Below are 18,396 nucleotides of genomic sequence, written 5' to 3' on the forward strand. Positions count from 1 at the left end.
AGGAACTAAAAGAATTAGTCCTGAATACTTCAGAAAAGTGGATTCTTATGAAAATAAGATAAGTCAGATCCTATGGCTTAAAACATTGAAGGAGCAAAGTATATGGGAAGAATGAGAACTTCTATAAAATGAGATACTGAAGGAGCTATCATGAATATTTTGTACACCAAGAAAAAAAAATAGAGAAACTAAGAGGCAAACTTGGATCTCTCTAAAATGCTGAAAAGAAAAAGGAAAGATGGATATCTAATGAAGAATACAAAGGTTATGAAGTCTTCAGAAATTGGTAGGAATGGTATTAAAAAGTTTTAAGCTAAAATTGAACTGAAATTTATATAAAAGAATGACCCTTTGGTACATGAGAGACAAAAGGAGAGCGCCAGAAGGTATAGGGTGAAAAGAAAGTGATGAACTGGTAATGGCTGATGAATGGAAGATAATAGTTATTAAGGGCTCTTTTGCATCACTCTTCTTTCAAAATGGAAACAGAACCTAGTTAGTAATTGTTATGCCATTGGAAGAAGTTTAATAAACAAAGAAGTATTAAGAGAGAGCTAATTTCAATGATGAAACTAGCAGAAGTGAAAACAGAATTGCTGTCTATAATATTTGAGAACTGGAAAATTGGTGATTGTGCAAGGAGACTAGGTAAAGGTTCCTCTGCACATATGTGCTAGTCATTCCCGACTCTAGGGAGCGGTGCTCATCTCTGTTTCTTAGCCGAAGAGCCAGCACTGTCCGAAGACATCTCCGTGGTCATCTGGTCGGCATGACTAAATGCCGAAGGTGCACGGAGGGCTGTTACCTTCCTAACAAAGTGGTCCCTGTTTTTCTACTTGCATTTTTTACATGCTTTCAAACTGCTAAGTTGGCAGAAGCTGGGACAAGTAACAGGAGATCACTCCATCACACGGCACTAGGGATTCAAACCGCTGAACTGTCGACCTTCTGATCAACAAGCTCAGCATCTTAGCCACTGAGAACAAATTCTATCCCCAGCTTCAAAAATGGGATGGGGGGTATCCATAAATATAGATTTATCAAGGATTATTGACAAGTTGAACGTTGCTTACCTGAATGTTCCTTCTCGACGCGCTGATGGAGAATCCAAAAGCGAGGGTTATTCATCAGTTCAGTAGTCAGTTCTGAGTGTATGTGTCTTTAAATTTTGTGGCCACGCCTCCTTCTGTACGTCAGAGGGTCAGTTTTGTTCACGAAGAATTAGGTCAAGAAGACGTGAAGGTCCACTTACAGCAGCCTGACTGGGCAGGTTGGATTCTCCATCAGCGCATCGAGAAGGAACGTTCAGGTAAGCAACGTTCATTCTCCAACGCGCTGATTGGAGAATCCAAAAGTGAGGGACATGCCCAGGCAAGTTGTATTTAGGGTGGGATGGAAGGCTGCACCTGCATGACCAGAGCAGAACACACAGATTGCAGAACCCGCCGGCCAAAGGAGGCGTCAGCCGGGGCAAATGAATCAACTTTGTAATGGCGGATGAACGTAGTCAGCGACGTCCAAGTTGCTGCCTTGCAGATATCCGCAATGGTGGCCTGAGTCGCCCAGGCGGCCGTGGTGGAAGCACTTCGTGTAGAGTGTGGTAAAATCCTGCCAGGGACCGGTTTCTGTTGAAGGGTGTAAGCCTTGGATAGGCAGACCTTCAGCCATCTCCCGATGGTGGACGAGGAGACCTTCCGTCCCATCGTTGCGGGCAGAAAGGATATAAACAGCGCTTCCGACTTACAGAAATGGCTAGTCCTCCGAATATACCTGCGCAAGGCCCTGTGGACATCTAGGGTGTGCCATTGGGCCTCTCGCGGATGCCTCGGGTCCGGGCAGAAGTCCGGGAGGACCAACTCCTGCTGACGGTGGTAGAGGGAGTTGACCTTTGGCCGAAAGGACAGGTCCAGCCGAAGAACCACCCGCTTAGGGTAGAACGTGCAAAGGTCTTCTCATACGGATAAGGCCGCCAGTTCGGAAATGCGGCGGGCTGAGGTAATCGCGACCAAAAAGGCAGTCTTTAAGGTGAGAAACCGCAGGCTGATGGAACCTAACGGCTCGAAGGGAGGCTGTGTAAGTACTTGGAGGACCAATGACAAGTCCCAGGTCGGGTATCGGTGTACGGTCAGGGGTCTCAGGTTCGCTGCCCCCCAGAGGAAACCTCGGATCCTCGCATTGTGCGAGAGAGGCAAGTCGTTCTTGGTGGAAAGGATAGTAGACAAAGCTGCCACTTGTCGACGGAGCGTGTTCGGTGCAAGTCCCTTGTCCAGACCATCTTGAAAGAAATCTATAACGTCAGCAATGGATGCAGATGTAGGGTCCACGTGGCCCCTGGAGCACCAATTACAGAATGAAGACCAGGTGGCGTTATAGATGCGAAACATGGATGGATGCCGGGATGCCTGGATAGTAGAGATCACCTTCCCTGAGATGTTGTCCCTTCTCAGAAGGATCCGCTCAAGCGCCAGGCGGTCAGCTGCAACCACTGAGGATCTGGATGCTGTACGACCCCCTGGCTGAGAGATATCCTGTCGTCTGGAATGTGCCATGGAGGAGCAACTGACAGATTCAGCAGATCCGCATACCAGGCCCTCCGTGGCCAGTGAGAAGCGACGAGTAGAACTTCCGCCTTCTCGCGCAGGATCTTGCAGACGAGACGTGGAATGAGCGGAATCGGAGGGAAGGCGTACAGCAACCCCGAGGCCAGGGAACTGCGAATGCGTCGATTCCCTCCACGTGCGGACAAGGGTGGAGAGCGAAGAACCGAGGAAGCTGTGCGTTGTCCCGTCGAGCGAACAGGTCTACGGCGGGAAGCCCGAAGCGGTGAGTCAACTCGCAGAAGATTACTGGGTGGAGACGCCACTCCGAGTTGTCTATTTGCGTTCTGCTCAGCCAATCCGCGGTTAGGTTTGTTGTTCCGGAGATGTGCTGAGCTCATAGGGAGAGGAGATGACACTCCGCCCAAGACAGCAGTCGGGATGCCTCGTCCATCAACGGTTTTGACCGAGTCCCTCCCTCGCGGTTCACGTGAGCCATTGCCGTCACATTGTCCGTCCGGACTAATACGTGATGACCCTCCACTGATGGTTGAAAGTGGAGGAGAGCGAGGCGGACCGCACGGAGTTTGAGCCAGTTGATCTCGTTCTGGCGATCCGACGGCGACCAACTGCGCTGGGCGACTTGGGACTGCATGTGAGCGCCCCATCCGGTCAGATTGGCATCTGTCGTTATCAGAAGACGATGCGGCTCCAAGAAGGCGCAGCCTTTTATCAGAGTCGACGAGGTCCACCAGCGAAGAGACCTGCAAACCTCTGCCGGGAGAGATACTCGAGCCGTGGAATTGCTGCGGCGGGAGCGCTGGTACGGGAGCATGAACCATTGAAGCTGTCATCCATGAAAACGCGCCCACGGGACAATGGAGATGCATGAAATCATCTTCCCAAGAAGACGAGACAGTAGTAGAAGAGGGACGGACTGGAGCGAGAGAATCTGATGAATCAATCCCCGGATGCTGTGGCATCGATCCGGGGACAGAAAGACCAGTCCCTTGCTGGAATCTATAACGGAGCCCAGATGTAAGATCCTGGTAGTGGGGCATAAGTGGCTCTTTGCTAGGTTCAAGGAGAAGCCATGTTGCTGGAGACAGTGGCAAACCGTGGCCAGGTCCCGTGTGGCGTGGCTCTGTGTGGACGATAAGATGAGCACATCGTCCAGATAACAAAGTACTCTGATTGGCTCCTGTCGAAGACGTGCAGCCACAGCAGACAGGATTTTTGTGAAAGTCCTGGGGGCGGAAGAGAGCCCGAATGGCATCGCCTTGTATTGAAAATGCCGATGATTGTAAGAAAAACGTAGGAAGCGTCGAATGGAGATGTGTAGGTAGGCCTCCTTGAAATCCACGGAGGTCATCCAGTCCCCCTGCCGAATGCATCCCAGAATAGACTTCAGGGATTGCATCTTGAACTGGTGGTATAGAATGTACGTGTTCAGCTCTTTGAGATCGAGGATTCCTCTGCAACCTCCTGAATGTTTTGGAACCAGGGAAAAGATTGAATAGAAACCGGTCCCACGGTGTTCTGTGGGAACCGGCTCTATGGCGGAAATATCGATGAGATGTTGAATTTCCTCCTCCATCAGTCGGCGTTTGGTCGGGTTGGACGACACGGGGCATTGAATGAACCTGTTGTGGGGGCAGGACCGAAGTTCTAAGGTCAGTCCCAGCTGTATCGTTTGAAGCACCCACGCGTCCGATGTTGTGGATTCCCATTGGGCTGCGAAGTGTTGCAGGCGGCCGCCAATGGGAAGGTGATGAAGGGCGTCATTTGCCTCTTCAAAAGGCACGGGTCCCCGTACCTCTGAAGGGACGCTTGGACTGAGTCAAGCGTCTGCCACGATCTCGGAATGAAGATCTGTCATAGGAACGGTCAGGGCCTTGGAAATACTGTCTCGTGGAGAAGGGTCCGCTGGGACCCGGGTCAGCACGAAAGGGCTGCCAGTGACCATATGGTGGAAGTTTGCGCTCGGCCCGCCGGTAAGACGAGGGCATGACCTTGTGCTTGTCCTTGTCCTCTATGAGAATTGGGTCTAATGCCTCCCCGAAGAGACGTGACCCTTTATAGGGGGCCGATGCGAGCCTCCACTTTGACTTCATGTCCGCTTTCCATATGAGGCGTCTGGATGTCACTGAAGAAACTAGGGCACGAGATGCGAACTTGGCGGCATTGAGAGAGGCGTCAGCAGAATATTCGGTGGCCGCCACGATCTTATTAATGTCTTGGTGCACCCTCGTGTCTTCCGGTGGTAAGAGTTCCTGAAGTTGGCGCAACCAAATGAGGGTCACCCTGTTGAAAAATGACGTCGATGTTGCTGCCTTGACAGGTTGCCGCGTTGTGTGTTTTGCGGGCTGTGAGCTCCGCCTTCCAGTCCTCCGTCTGGAGTCCGTCGGCGATGTCGTGAGACAGGAGCGACGAGGATGAAGTTAGGTTAGCTACAGGAGTATGCACTGTAGGCAAGGCCAGGACATCTTGTAGAGATGGGGCCGAGCAGTATAACTTACGGTCAAGGCCGGTCGGGGCCGGCAAGGAAGACGGTAGATTCCAAGATCGTTGCACAACTTCTGTGAAAAGTTGAGGACACGGAATGAATGATTGTTCAGTCTTAGGCATGTTAAACAGAGCGTCGTGCGGCTGAGTTGTTGTTGGCGCGTCAGAGAGGCCCTCCGAAGTGGCCATATGAGTAGACGCCTTTGCCTTGTGAAGCAAGGACTTAAACAGAGACGGTTGGAATAGTCCAGTGAACGCTGGTCTATCCGGGAGAAGATCATCGTCATCAGAAAACTCCATGTCCCTTGGGGCCTCCTCATCCTCCAGGGAAGAATCTTCAGCTTGTGTAGACGCCAACTGGGTCGAATAGCGATCTGCCGGGTCATCGGAAAGAGAGCCCCGAGGAGCTGGAGGCGGTGGTGGAGGAGGTGGCGGAGGAGGTGGAGGAGGAGGAGCAGGAGCAGGAGCAGCCATAGAAACCAGCCTGTATAATATAGGTTGGTGTGCACTAGCAGCTAATGTTTTAGATACAGTTTGAGAAATGATATTCTCAATGTCGCAAGCTAGCATGACATGTGAAGTTCCCCCCGGGCGGAGCCCCGCAGCCGTGGGAATGTAAGTAGCCTCTGGAGGCGGGCACTGAGCAGGTGGTCTAGTCTGAGACAAATCCACCGGAACCGCAATGTCGTGTGATACAGCAGTAGGATGATGTACTACTGCAGGTATCGTAGGAGATACAATCACTGGAGAGAGGCCTTGGTACACAGAAGTCATGATCCCTGAATGGGGAACGGAATGCATCACGGAGCTAACAGGCGGAATGATCGCAAGTGAGTCAGATAGCTGAGACTGTCGTTGAGCCCGATCGAACTGGCGCTCGAGTGCCTTATGGCATCTGTTGGTATCCTTGGCGGCAGCCACAGAGGATGTCCAACTTCTCGTTGGGACAGTCGGAGCGGTGGTATTAGCGGTCTTGTCTCGCTTTTTTGTCTTTTTTTGTGCAGGAGCTGGAGAGGATGGGGCCTCAGCACCAGAACTGTGCTCCAAATCGGAAGAAAATCCGCATTCAGACATGCTGGCAATGCTGAAGACATGATGAGAGCAAGGGTAAGTATATATAAATCATATTAATAGTGAGATATGTCTCATCAATCGAGAAAACTTCCCTTATTCTTTTTTATTATTATTATTATTATTTATTTATTCATTTATTCATTTATTTATTTATTTATTTATTTCAATTTCTTTGGTGATATATATAGGGATATATATATATATATATATATTTGTGATAAAAACATTTTACCATACAAGAGGCTGATTGGTAACATCAACTCTCCCCCCCTTCTTTTTTTTTATTTTCTTTTATTATATTTAAAATGTTTTTTTTTGTTTTACATATATATACGTTGCACTAATAGACTCAAGAATACCACTGGCAGAATTAACCTATGTCAGTCAGGCATGAGTCAAGAAGGGCTGCATCCAGAGTAACTAGAAGGGAAAAAGCCTCAAGATAGCCTCCTGCAGTTTGCCTTGCTAACAGCAGAGGGCAGCAAACACAAGCATCTCATGAATTAATCAACAGGAAGGAGACTCTTGGCAATTTAAAAAACGGCTTGTCATCCCCAGCTACAGACATTGTGCTGGTAGGTGCCTTTGATAGCCCCAGCTCGCCACAGTAGAGCTGTCAGGGGCAGAAAACCAAGGCGCAGGGAGCCCCTATTAGCCTGTGACGCTGTTGCCGGTCAGAATTCATATCAGAAGGCAATCAGCGGCTGCGCAGCCTTTTCCTGGGCAAAACTTGAGTTGCAGGCTTGCTGCGCCTGCGCAAGCCTGTTACCGGGCAGATACTCAGGGACAGAAAGTGAAACTGCGCTCCACCCTCATGGCGACCTCATTTACAAGCCGGATAGTGAAAACGCCGGCATCTGCTTCTATCGGTGAATTGCTCCTTCCCTCCACAGGAAAATAAGCGTGTAGCTGCTCAAAAGCAGCCCACGCTCTAGAAATTAATACCCTGGTAGAGTTTGCCACTGAGAGCAGGGCAGGGACTCATTAGCCGCCCCAGTACTCACAGATAATTAATTATAACAGAAGAAGGTTCCCTGGCAACGCAGGGCTTCTCATTAAGGGGAAAGTAGATATGGCCAGACCAGAAAAGGTTATAAGACTTACCCAGTCGATGGTAATGAAGAAAAAAATAATTTATTTCCAAACCCAAATCAAATCCAAAAGCCAATGTCAAGTCCAATCCGAAGTCAAAAGGGAGAATCCAAAAGTGAAAATTTTATTCAAAAGTTCAGAGAGAAACAAAAACAAGTCTGATTTACTGTCTGAGTGAATAAAAACTGATCCTCTGAAGTACAGAAGGAGGCGTGGCCACAAAATTTAAAGACACATACACTCAGAACTGACTACTGAACTGATGAATAACCCTCGCTTTTGGATTCTCCAATCAGCGCGTTGGAGAAAATAAACCTCCAATAGATTATTAATCAGCATGTATGTGAACACTTAGACAGGCATGTTACAATTAAGAGGAGCTAGCAAAGGTTTAGTTTCTAAATCATGTCAGGTGAAAATTATTTCCTTCAACCGAATTATTATTTTAGTAGATTAAGGGAATACTATGCACATATTTTATCCGGATCTCAAAAAAGTTTTTATTTGCTAATGGTTGCAGTGATCTATATTCCTGTTCTCAGCAATGGCATCATAAGGAAGATGAATGAATCTCCTTTAAAATATTAGCCAGCCATTGTCATTTTGTGTGATCTGCAAAAGTACAAGGAAGTAGATCAGTCTAAATCTCAGAAGGAATTTCCTGACTGTGCAAGCCTGTGTCAGCCAGGCTATGACAAGAAGGGGTGAGTTCTACTTTGCTGGCAGTCCTCAAAAGTTGAATAGTCATTAGTGAAATGATTCTAGTGGATCTTAGGTTGCAGGAGACAGCTCCTAGCATTCTTCTCAATTCTATAAATTTATGTGTTATTAAAATTAAAAGATAATTTCACACATTGTGTCTAGAATTAAGTTAAACTAATGAAATTCTGACACTCTCACCTAACAATATTGTAGTCTAAAACATCAATATAATAGATCCACTGGGTAGAGATGATGTTCTAGCTATATTCCCAAAAATATAGTCTAGTCAAACAGTGATGTTTGCTTTCATTGAAGATATGTATAAAAAGATGCACAATTATGTTTACCAAACTGATTTATTCTAGTATATATTCCATGTTTGTTCTGGTATATATATATAGCAAAGTTTGCAAAAAAAAAACTTAGCATTGCACTGTCCAAAGCGGTTTATGTCTAAACTGGAAGAAAGGCTAAAATATACAAGAGAATTTCCAAGGTACTTTTTATCGTTTTGGGAAAAAAAACTAAACTTGTATTAATCCACTAGAGAGTAAAAACTTGTAACAACTAAGGATGGCAATTTTTAGCTCAAATAGCAAGAGCTGCATTGATGCTCCAGTGCAGTAGACAATTACACAAAATCTCCTCTGATGAAGTTCAACAAAAAATATACAAAGAGCAGATGTCCCTACCCTGTGCAAACAGCCTCCTTCATTTCTATCAAAGTGGAGAAGATCTCTCTTCTCCAACCAAACAGACTTTCTGCCAACTTGATACATATTTATTTCAAAGGCTTCAAGAAAAGAGAGCATCCATATCAGGCTACATCAAAAACACATCCGGAATTCAAAATATTGCATTGCTTGTAATCAGACACTGAAACAAACAAAACAGATGGAAACGGAAATGGCAATTCAGGCTGAGATTTGTATCTCTTTATGCAATGTTTTCTATCATCCTTTATTTTGAAACAAATATAAATAGATCAGATATTATTAGCTATTATCCTTCAATCTATAATTTTGTTTCTTGAGCAAGACTGTTACTTCTATACCCAAACCTGTCCATCAACCTTACTGACAAATTACATAATACCTGTAACCCCGTACTTACTTTTTATACAATTATTCCATCTGATAAGCTCTAACTTTATAGATGCTAAACAACATAGAATAACAAAATCTATTAAAATTAAATATAGCTAAAATATTCCTATTTTCTTTTAAATTCTTGTTTAAACAGCCATGTAGTGCACTAGCAAAAGAAACTAAATCATCTGTTGATAGTCAAATTATCAAATGTAAAATATTTACAATACACTTAATAAAGGTTTTAAAGTATGTATTTGGACACACCTGGTTAGGATTATTTGGATTTGAATATGAAGCAATTTATATTGACTAAGGCAGTGGTTTATTCTGTTGAGCTATGGCGGGAATTTTTAAATGCTGTCATACTGAATTCCTTAAACAGCACGGTTCAGATGTTTATGATCAATAAGCAATTAAGAAGAATGAAGTAGGAAGACTTGCTTTGTCATAAATTAATGTCAAAAGCACACAAAATGAAATAGTACAAACAATGGAAATAAAAGTGATTGTCACTCCCTTCTGAATACACAAGTAACAATCATATACATTTGACAAAATGAAATGTGGAAGCACTCTTCAGTTGGCCATGAAATTTCAGAATGACTTTAAGACCTGATGGACAGCAAAATTTTAATAGCTTCCATTTGGAGACTCAAAATAAATTAGTTGACTTTTATTCCTCCTACTCCAACCCTATACATTCACTCTTCTTTAAATGTTACTTGATTTTAAAAGCATTTCCAACATTCCAACATATGTTATTATGGCACCATAATCTATGTTATATTATTTTGAATAGACTATACCTGCTTGAAACTCACTGTCATTGATTGTATAGATTGCCATAAAAAGGGTTAATGTCAGCATTTGGGAAGGCAAATTTTGGCATGAGATAAAGGTTAATGGAATTAAAGAGAAGTTGGACTTAGTCTATTTGTGGCTATGTAGTGGTTCTAGGCTGATTCCTTTTTTGACTCTGCTCTCAGGGTATGTTACTCCTTCACCTGCAATTTGAATAAATTCAAATTCATCCAATCAGCTATCTTCCCATACTTAGATTCAGTCTCAGTTTAGTTCATTTTGTATCTGAATCCCTGAATCCCCTTCTTACTTGCTTGCATTCCTAGAGATAAGCAAAGAAGATAATAGACCTAAAGTGATTCTTATGAAGGAAAAATTTCAGCCTTCCATATAAAATATGATGGTCCCAGCACACTGCTAAGGTACTGTCTTTCTCTCACACACACTCTTTGTTTCTCTCACACACATTTTCTTTTCTTCAAGGATTCTCAGTTGAGTCCCATATTTTGAAATAGTCTGATCCTAATAAGATTTATGCAAATACCTGTTGTATATAAACATTGTTTTGCTGTTATCTAAACACGAGGCATACAAACTTTTATTTTCCAAGTGCCCAAGTATAGCAGAGCATCTGTATTCAGTAATTCTCATACAGGTTTTATAGAAATATACTGTACACAAGAACAATGTTGCAGGTCCAAAGACATCTCTGTGGTCATGTGGCCAGCATGACTAAACACCGAAGGTGCACAGAATGCTGTTACCTTCCCACCAAAGGTGGTCCCTATTTTTCTACTTGCATTTTTTACGTGCTTTCAAACTGCTAGGTTGGCAGCAGCTGGGACAAATAACTGGACCTCACCCTGTCTCACGGCTCTAGGGATTCGAACTGCTGGACTGTCAACTTTTAGATCAACAAGCTCAGCGTCTTAGCCACTGAGCCACTTATCCATATATACACTCTCAGCCTCTTAGCCACTGAACCACTTATCCATATATACACTCTAATTCTCTGTTTACACTTAAAGCAGGTTTATAAAAATCACTTCATGAGAATTTCATGATGAAACTAAATTGAGGAGAGGTTTGATGACTTGTACAAACAATAGAAAATCCCTGCACATCCTCCAAATAATCTTTGTATCTTATTATTTCTTTTTTCCTGCTTAAATAATTCTAGGAACAGAAGAATTCAATAGTATTCTTATACACAGTATTCCTCTGTGTATAATGATAGGGTTTCTTTATTTACCTTTTGTGTCAATGGAAAACATTGCTAAATACAGAGAAGAGCAACAAAGATAATTAGGAGACTAAAACATGATGAATGGTTGCAGAATTGGGTATGGCTAGTCTAGTGAAAAGAAAGACCAAGAGAGGCATGATAGCAGTGTTCCAATATTTGAGGAGCTGCCCTAAGACAAGAAATCAACCTATTTTCCAAAGCACCCAGAGACAAGACAAGAAACAATGGATGGAAACTAATCAAAGAGAGATCCAAACTAGAACTAAGGAAAAATGTCCTGACAGTGAGAACAACCGACCAGTGAAACAGCTTGCCTTCAGAAGTGATGGGTGCTCCGTCACTGAAAGCTTGTAAGAATTCTTATTTGTTTGGTGATTTGAGTAAACTGCTGCCTTTCAACTTTACAGCAGAGACTGCTAATAGAGTTCAACTACAGTTGTTGAAACCTTGATCTTTTTCTATTGGGAAAGAAAGGATTAAAAAAGAAGAGTGAGGCACAGACGGATAGCTAAAACAAAATAGGAAGCATTCATGTAGAAGAATGCAAACTGTGTTAACAAATGAGAAATATGGTCATAACTGAAAAAATTAATATTAACACTACTTGAAATCAAGAGTTCCAGACAAATCAAGACCACTGATTTGAGGAGCTCAATTTGTGTTCATTAATAAGACAAGGAAAGAAAGAAAGCATAAAATAATAGCAATACAGAAAATAACTGTGACATGTTTCTTTACAAAGGTACCATCATCTCCATCTGCTTCTTTCCCTGTCCAGTTATAGATAAGATAGTTACACTGAATTATTTGCTCACTGTAAATATGTTCATTTCTATATTTTTCAGAAATTAAAATTTGCACAATCCATCATATACTGCAGATCAGTTGCCACCAACATGACTTCTGAAAAGCATTTGATGTGCAAATCAACAGTAATAATGGGGTCTCATATATCATATCTGAACCTTACAGGTAATGGTTGTTGTTGGTTTTTTTAGGGAAAAAAAGGAAAAGAAGGAATTCTATCACTTTTAAATGGTTTCCTCTGCTTTTTCAGCATAATTTTGCAAGATTCACATAACATTTAGCAAGCAAATGTTATGATTATTTCATTCCTATTCAACTGCCTGGATGAGTCCCTGCTATTTTCTTGGCAAGATTTTTGGAAGTGGTATGCCATTGCCTGCTTCATAGGGCTGAAAGAGAGTAACTGTCACCCAGTGAGGTTAGAACTCACTGTCACCCAGTTTCTTGCTTGGTGCCTTAATCGCTACATCAAATTGGCTTCAGTTTCATAATGAGTACTTTTTCTAATCTTCATATAACATTTAAGATAAATTGCCAGAACTTTAGATAATCTGTATTCTTGATGAAGTCTTACAAAATAGTGTTAATGGTAGAGAGAAAGCAAATACTTTCAAAGGAAACTATTGACACTGCAGCCAATTTATTTAGGTGAAGCTATTTATTAAACATATTGTGTTTTATATGTGAATTATATTATGATTAAACTGTATAGTTGTTTCATTTAGGTAAACATATGTTTTCCCACAAAATTACACCGCTGATATCCACAAAAACAATGCAATTTCATGAAGCTCCTGGGGAAACTTTTACCTTCTTGTGAATCCCAATTTCATTAAGTATTAAAAGGAGGCATCCAAAAATCATTTGTTTTGAAAGAGGCAAAGTGCCTTTTTCTTCTTATAACCATTATTTTTATATTAAATTTTAGAAGTTTAAAACAGCCAAAAATATATTGGAGAAATGGGTTACTAAGTGCTTAAGCCTCAGTTCATTTCATGTTATCATCTGAAATGCTGATACCATTAATATTAGTGTAAAATTATACTAAAAGCTGGGCCTGGTGGCGCAGCTGGCTAATAGCCTGTTATTAACATTCAGCTGCCTGCAATTATTGCAAGTTCGAATCTCCCCAGGCTCAAGGCTGACTCAGCCTTCCATCCTTTCTAAGGTAGGTAAATTGAGGACCCAGTTTGTGGGGGCAATAAGCTGACTTTGTATAAAATATATATACAAAAGTATGAAGGCTATTGCTTAACGCATTGTAAGCCGCCCTGAGTCTCCGGAGAAGGGTGGCATATAAATTAATTTTTTTAAAAAATAAAATATTCAATAAAATAATCAATATTAGTTTTGTCTATAGTTTTGTCCGGGAACATGTTATTATTTCAATCATCAGATGAACATAACAGGAGATGCCTATTTTGAAATTAGGGTGAAAAATAATCCACGTGCCATTAAGGCAGTAACTTTATTATGCTAATGCCAACTGAACTGAAAGCTTGCAACACTTATGCAAAATTTTAATCGGTCTAATAAAGTTACATTAGTTATTATTCATATTATTATTAAAGTTGTTTAATTGTCTTAATAATTACATTATTTAGTTTTTAAAACTCCTCACAAACCTTTTCCAATCTAAAGCTACTCTTTGTGTCCTTGCCTAAGTCTTAAAAGCATATATAAATTTATTCTATGGGTTATTCCATCTTTTTCACTCATTTTATTAATCTTTAAAAGTGTCCCTCCTTTTTGTAAATTAAAGTCATAGAGCTTTGGACTGCAGATCTTTCTCAAGAATTTCCCATAAACTGTTCCTTTCTTTTCTATGCATACTTCTAACAGTGTAAACCATATTTAATATTAACTAGCATACATGTTGTACATTATTTGTAATCAGCTACAAAAATACAGCCAAATTCTGTATAGATCAGGGGTATCAAACTCAAGGCCTGCGGGTCACATCCGGCCCACGGGGTGCTTAGATCTGGCCCATGGGGCCACCCTGGATACAGTGAAGGACCAGCCCATAGTGCCTTTGCCAGCACAAACAGAGCTCAGGAGAGCCACACATGGCCCTCCCAAGTTCTGTTTTCACTGGCAGAGGATTGCAGGAGGCCATCGCAGCCGAAAACAGAGCCCTTTTCACTGGCAGAGTGCTCAGCCCACCACGGATGCCCCTGACACAAGTGATGTCAAGCTGGCCACACACACACACACGAGGTCAAACACAACAGAATGCAGCCCTCAATGAAATCCAGCTTGACATCCCTAGTATAGATGATCCATGCTTGTATGACCTTTGCATTTAGAAAAGCAATGACGCTGGCATAAATTTAGAATTAAACTTCAATTACTTCTCCAATCCTATATAACTTTTTTCCCCTTAGATCACACATATGTATCTTACTGGATAGTTTCATATTTTAGACATGGAATATTTAAAAAAAGGTTTCTAAGTTTTCTTAGGGAGCTTGTCCAATTGCTGAACTGATCTTGAGAATTACAAACACAATAAATGTGTTCAGGAGTTACTCAGTGCTCTTTGTATCCCTGTCTAAGTCTTCAGAGACTAAGCTCAACAAGCCCTTGCATGCAGCAGGAACTTACTCATCTGTATCACTAAACATATTCATTATTTAAAACAATGTACTCCCTGCCACCTCATTGCTCTACCTGTGGTCTAAAGTTCTTTTTTTTATATACAATACTAACACAGTAGTATAATGAATTTCTTGAAATACCAGTTTTGTTGCTGAAAGGCAGCTTTAGAAGACAAACTTTCCCAAATGGATTAAATGTCAAACTTTATATGATCCATTGCAGAAAAATACTACAAAGCTTAACTTAAAAACTGTTGGGTCTCATTCTGTTTCTTGTAGTGGTCAACCAGAAGCTTCTCAAAAACTCAAAAGAATAGAATAAAGCAACAATAATTTCCTGATGTCATTCCTCAGTGATTGTATTGAGCTGAATATGGAAACACACAAACCTAAATATCATGACCAATAGCACTCTTTCTAGACACTCAACCTGTACAAAATAAGGGACCCTTAAGTGATCTTTGAGAACATTGAGTCTAACGTGCAGCTGATTTCTTGCAACTTCAGCATTTTTGAAAGCTTAACCTATTTTTACTAACCATATCTTGTTCTCAAGAGCCGTGGTGATGCAGTACTGCTGTCTACTTCTGCTGATCACTGGCTGCCAGCAGTTTGGCAGATCGAATCTCACCAGGCTCAAGGTTGACTCAGCCTTCCATCCTTCCGAGGTGGTAAAATGAGGACCCAGATTGTTGGGGGCAATATGCTGACTCTGTAATACCGCTTAGAGAGGGCTGTAAAGCACTATGAAGTGCTATGGAACCCGCACTGCATATTGGACATAAATACAATTGAGTCCAGAGTCCAGAGATGTTTTACGAGAAGAGTCCTCCATTCCTCTACCCGCAATAAAATACCTTATGCCACCAGACTTCAAATTTTGAGCTTAGACAACTTAGAACTATGACGACTTCGGTCTGATGTAAATATAGTACATAAAATTATCTGCCACAATGTTCTACCTGTCAATGACTACTTCAGCATCAAACACAACAATACATGAGCAAATAATAGATACAAACTCAAGGTAAACCTCTCCAAACTCGAATTCAGAAAATATGACTACAGTAACAGAGTGGTCAATGCCTGGAATGCACTCTGTGATTTTTTTTTTCCCAAACCCCCAAAACTTTAACCTTAAACTGTCTACTGTTGACTTCACCCCATTCCTAAGAGGTCTGTAAGGGGCGTGCATAAATGCACCAGCATGCCTACCGTCCCTGTTCTAATATTCCTTTTTACTCTTACTCTTTTCATGTATTCAAATTATGTTTATACTTTTACCTGTTATTTTATATTTGCTCAACAAATAAATAAATAAATAAATAATAAAAAATAAATAAATATAAGTCTTATTGCTATTGCTATTGCTATTAAATATTTCCTACTAATAAGAAAGAACATCTCCCGAGAAAGTCCACTCCATTGCTGCACAATTCTTCTATTTCAGTTCCTTCTAGTGCTGAACTTTGCCTTTTTATAATTTTCACCCATTAATTCTAGTGCTGCTCTCTGAGGCAATTATTCAATTACTTGTTCACAATTACTTGAATTTAAGCATTTACAGAAGGCTGTATGAATGTGTATAGTAGTACATTAACAGACAGTTATAATCAAATGCTCTTTACTACTATCAAGTGTATAATTAATTCATTTGGATAAATACATATTATAAAAGGATACTACTTTATTGAAACTCCCAGTTTCCTATCCTCGGTATAAAATCAGAGAGACATGATGTTAAAGCACTAATTGTCATGGCTTGGCAGCTTATATGCCATTTCTACAATCTTAATTAAATAGTACAATATCAAGATTAGTTTTAAGTTATATATGTAAACCTGGTAGAAATCTGGTCAGTTCTTATGGCACCATATTCTCCAGTCCTACTATACTGAATAGATCTTAGGAAACAGATTTATTTGACTGAGGAGATGCCTAGAAAATATTTCTCAAAGACTCTTGGGTTGGGCAAAGAAGGGAGCTTCAGCATAATACCATAATAAAGGAAAATGACACACACCATATTGCAGATTCTTATGACTTATGATTCCTGGGCCTGTGAACTAGAATCAAAAGAGACATGAGTCAGACTTTTCTGCCCATCATGAAGAGCCAATTTCAATGTGATTATGATTTCTGTTAATACTTACCTGACAGCATCGTTGAAATAGTTACAGTTTTTAACCAACCTTTTTAACCATCATTTCTGTAGATCATCAATCTCCGGGTCAAGACATCAATCTTTGGGCCAATTATTCACAAGACCTCATTGGGAATTCTACCAATAATGAATTTACAACTATTGTTTTACCTCTGCTTTATCTCCTTATATTCTTGGCAAGCATCTTTCTGAATAGTTTGGCAGTATGGATTTTCTTCCACATCAGAAGCAAGACCAGCTTTATTTTATACCTCAAAAACATTGTAGTCGCAGATTTGCTGATGACTCTGACATTTCCATTTAAAATTATTCAAGATTCAAGACTGGGGCCGTGGTACTTCCATTTTTTCCTATGCCGGTATACAAAAGTTTTGTTTTATGCCAGCATGTATACAACAATTGTTTTTCTTGGACTTATTAGCCTTGATCGATATTTGAAAGTGGTAAAACCTTTTGGAGATTCCAGGATGTATAGCATTACTTTCACTAAAATTCTGTCACTTGTGGTTTGGATTGTTATGGTATTTTTAGCTTTGCCAGATCTGGTCTTCACTAATAGTTACCCAACTAAGATAAATACCAGTGACTGCTTAAAACTGAAAAGCCCATTGGGAATCAAATGGCACAACGCTGTCATTTACTTCAATAATGGCATATTTGTCATTGTGCTGATTGTATTAATAGGATGTTATATTGAAATATCCAAATATATCTATAAATCCAGCAAGCAGTTTATTAGCCCTTCAAGTCACAAGAGGAAACACAGTCAAAGCATAAGGGTGGTGGTGTCCGTATTTTTTATTTGCTTTGTGCCATATCATCTATGCACAATCCTTTTTAATTTGTGCCAGTTAGATTATTATTTAGGTGCTTCATCCCACAAGATCCTGTACTACTGCAAGGAAGTGACTATTTTCCTATCAGCAAGCAATGTCTGCCTAGATCCAATCATCTACTTTTTTATGTGTAGATCGTTTTCACGGAGGCTTTTCAGAAAATCAAACATACGGACAAGGAGTGAAAGCATCAGATCCTTTCAGAGTATCAGAAAGTCAGAGGTGCGAATTTATCATGAATATACCGATTTGTGACCTCATTGCTAAGCATATATTTTTTTAAAATGGTTATTTGTACCAATGTTTTCTATTTGTAAATAAAGGTACTTTGCTTGTTTTACAAATCTGAATATATTTTGTGATTAACATTTACATCCTCCCCATGATTTTCGGTTTGAAAAGGAAGAAGACAGTTCACTAATTATTACAAAATGTATGTCCATTGACAAGTGAGGATTTTTTTACTTACATTAGGATTATTTAAAAGGATATATGGTGCCATCTAGTGGACAATAGCAGGGTTGTGATACAATGCAAGGACTGAGCAGCTGAAACAATGCTATCTAATGACAGTTCAAAACTAGGCTAAGTTGCTTTTCTCCAAGGCTGCTCACAGCTATTTCTGAGGCCAACTTCAAAAATTCCAGTCTGGTGAGTTGGCAATGGGTCTAAGACATAAACATAAGGCCTGATTGGTTGTTTCCCTATTTCTTACCCTTCCTATCAGTGGTGGAATGCTGGTGGTTTAACAACCAGTTCGGGAAGTGTACGCTTTGCGCGCGCCTGCTCCTAAGGCATTTGCACACAGCACTGAAAATGGAGCATTTAGAAGCATTCAGCTGTTTACCTTCCAAGTCAGCAACAGTATGTAGAACGGGGGGGGGGGGGGGTGAAATCAGCTGTGCCGTGTTATTGAGTTACAAAGCAGTTAATAAAGGACA

The 18,396-nt window shown here is 41.1% G+C and overlaps 2 protein-coding genes across 2 annotated transcripts in view; one reads left to right on the plus strand and one right to left on the minus strand.

The window, feature by feature from the left end:
• MED12L (mediator complex subunit 12L) overlaps positions 1–18,396 on the minus strand; it is a 187,307-nt gene that overhangs the window by 84,931 nt on the left and 83,980 nt on the right. The gene's annotated exons all lie outside the window — the stretch shown is intronic.
• Positions 11,930–17,730, plus strand: GPR87 (G protein-coupled receptor 87). The gene is made up of 2 exons (XM_070946115.1): positions 11,930–12,020; positions 16,671–17,730. The coding sequence occupies exons 1-2, from the start codon at positions 11,945–11,947 to the stop codon at positions 17,708–17,710; spliced, it is 1,116 nt and encodes a 371-aa protein (XP_070802216.1). The 5' UTR covers positions 11,930–11,944; the 3' UTR covers positions 17,711–17,730.

Source organism: Pituophis catenifer, unplaced genomic scaffold (assembly GCF_029215685.1).
Source record: "Pituophis catenifer annectens isolate HBS135680 unplaced genomic scaffold, rPitCat1.0.hap2 SCAF_6, whole genome shotgun sequence".
Taxonomy (NCBI): domain Eukaryota; kingdom Metazoa; phylum Chordata; class Lepidosauria; order Squamata; family Colubridae; genus Pituophis; species Pituophis catenifer.